General features: G+C 58.6%; 1 protein-coding gene across 1 annotated transcript in view; it reads right to left on the reverse strand.

Moving 5' to 3' along the window:
* The window catches only part of ATG14 (autophagy related 14), a 22,627-nt gene extending 22,332 nt beyond the window's left edge, over positions 1–295 (reverse strand). The window contains exon 1 of the mRNA XM_014947004.1: positions 66–295. Coding sequence (XP_014802490.1) covers positions 66–295 — 230 coding nt within the window. The remainder of the gene's footprint in view (positions 1–65) is intronic.
* Between the last annotated feature and the right edge of the window lie 1,110 nt (positions 296–1,405).

The raw sequence follows: 1,405 nt of genomic DNA on the forward strand, positions 1-1,405 counted from the left end.
GGGAGGGAGAGGGTGTCCCGTTCCCCCCCAAAAACCACCCCCATCGCCTCAGGGGCCTCCGGTACCTCTCGGAATCGCGTCCGTCGAAGAAGACGAAGTCGCCGCTCTGGACGCACTTGGCGCAGGTGAGGCGGCGGCGGGTGGTGTTGCAGAGCGGGCACCGCTCCACCGCCACGTACAACCCCTCGGCGTCCTCCTCGGCCCCTCGTAGGGCCGTCGGCCCGGCCCCGGCCCCGATTCCGGCGCCTCCGCCCTGCCCGCCGGGCTGGGGCCGGCAGCCGCTGGGAGACGCCATGATGGGCTCCGCGCGCCGCGGGTCACGTGGGGACTTTGTTTTCCAGCAGGGGCATTGTGGGAAGCGGGCGCTGAGGCGGCGGCGGGAGGGACCGGCCCCGGCCCGGCCCTGAGGGGGAAAGGGACACCCCCACCCTCCCCAGGGCGAGTGCTGAGGAGACAAGCCTTAAAAAATAAAAAAAAACAAACCCTGAACGTTTGGTTTTTCAGGCCCGGAGCTTGGCTGGCGGCAGCAGCTGCTGGAAGAAGGAGGGCGGCCCCTTCTCGGCTCCCACAGGACATGGTGAGCAGGGATGCAGGCCCTGCCCCACAGCTCCCCTGGGCCCGCTAAGGAGAGCGTGCGATTTTGTTTTCTTTGCAAACGGTGAAGTAAAAACAAAAGAACAACAACCGCAGACAGCGTCCATTGCAGATCTGCCATCATTATTAACCGCAGGCTTTAATGTTCTGCTTTCTGGGGTGGTGGATGTTCACATGAACCTCGTAGAGGTACCACTGATCTGTAGTCATGGAATGGATTGGGGTGTAATGTTCTGCTTTCTGGGGTGGCGGATGTTCACATGAACCTCATAGAGGTACCACTGATCTGTAATCATGGAATGGATTGGGGTGGAAGGGACCTTAAAGATCATCTTGTACTAATCCCCACCAGACCAGGTTGCTCAAAGCCCCATCCAACCTGGCCTTGAACACCTCCAGGGATAGGACACCCACAGCTTCTCTGGGCAACCTGGGCCAGTGTCTCACCACCCTCACAGCAAAGAATTTCTTCCTGAGATCTAATCTAAATCTACCCTATTCCAGTTTGAAACCTATACCCCTCATTCTTTCACTTCATACCCTTGTAGAAAGTTCCCCCAGCTTTCTTGTTGGCCCCTCTCAGATGCTGGAAAGCTGCTGTAAGGTCTCCCTGGAGCCTTCCCTTCTCCAGGCTGAACAACCCCAACTCTCTCAGCCTGTCCTCATGGCAGAGGGGCTCCAGCCCTCAGAGCAGCTCCATCACTTCCTCTGGACTTGCTTCAACAGGTCCACAGCCTTCTTGTGCTGGGTAACCTTGTCCTGGTAACCCTGAAGAAGCATTATTTGGCTTCCCAGGGTGGAACACCCTGAC

The sequence above is a fragment of the Calidris pugnax genome, unplaced genomic scaffold (assembly GCF_001431845.1).
Source record: "Calidris pugnax isolate Ruff unplaced genomic scaffold, ASM143184v1 scaffold127, whole genome shotgun sequence".
Classification (NCBI taxonomy): Eukaryota; Metazoa; Chordata; class Aves; order Charadriiformes; family Scolopacidae; genus Calidris; species Calidris pugnax.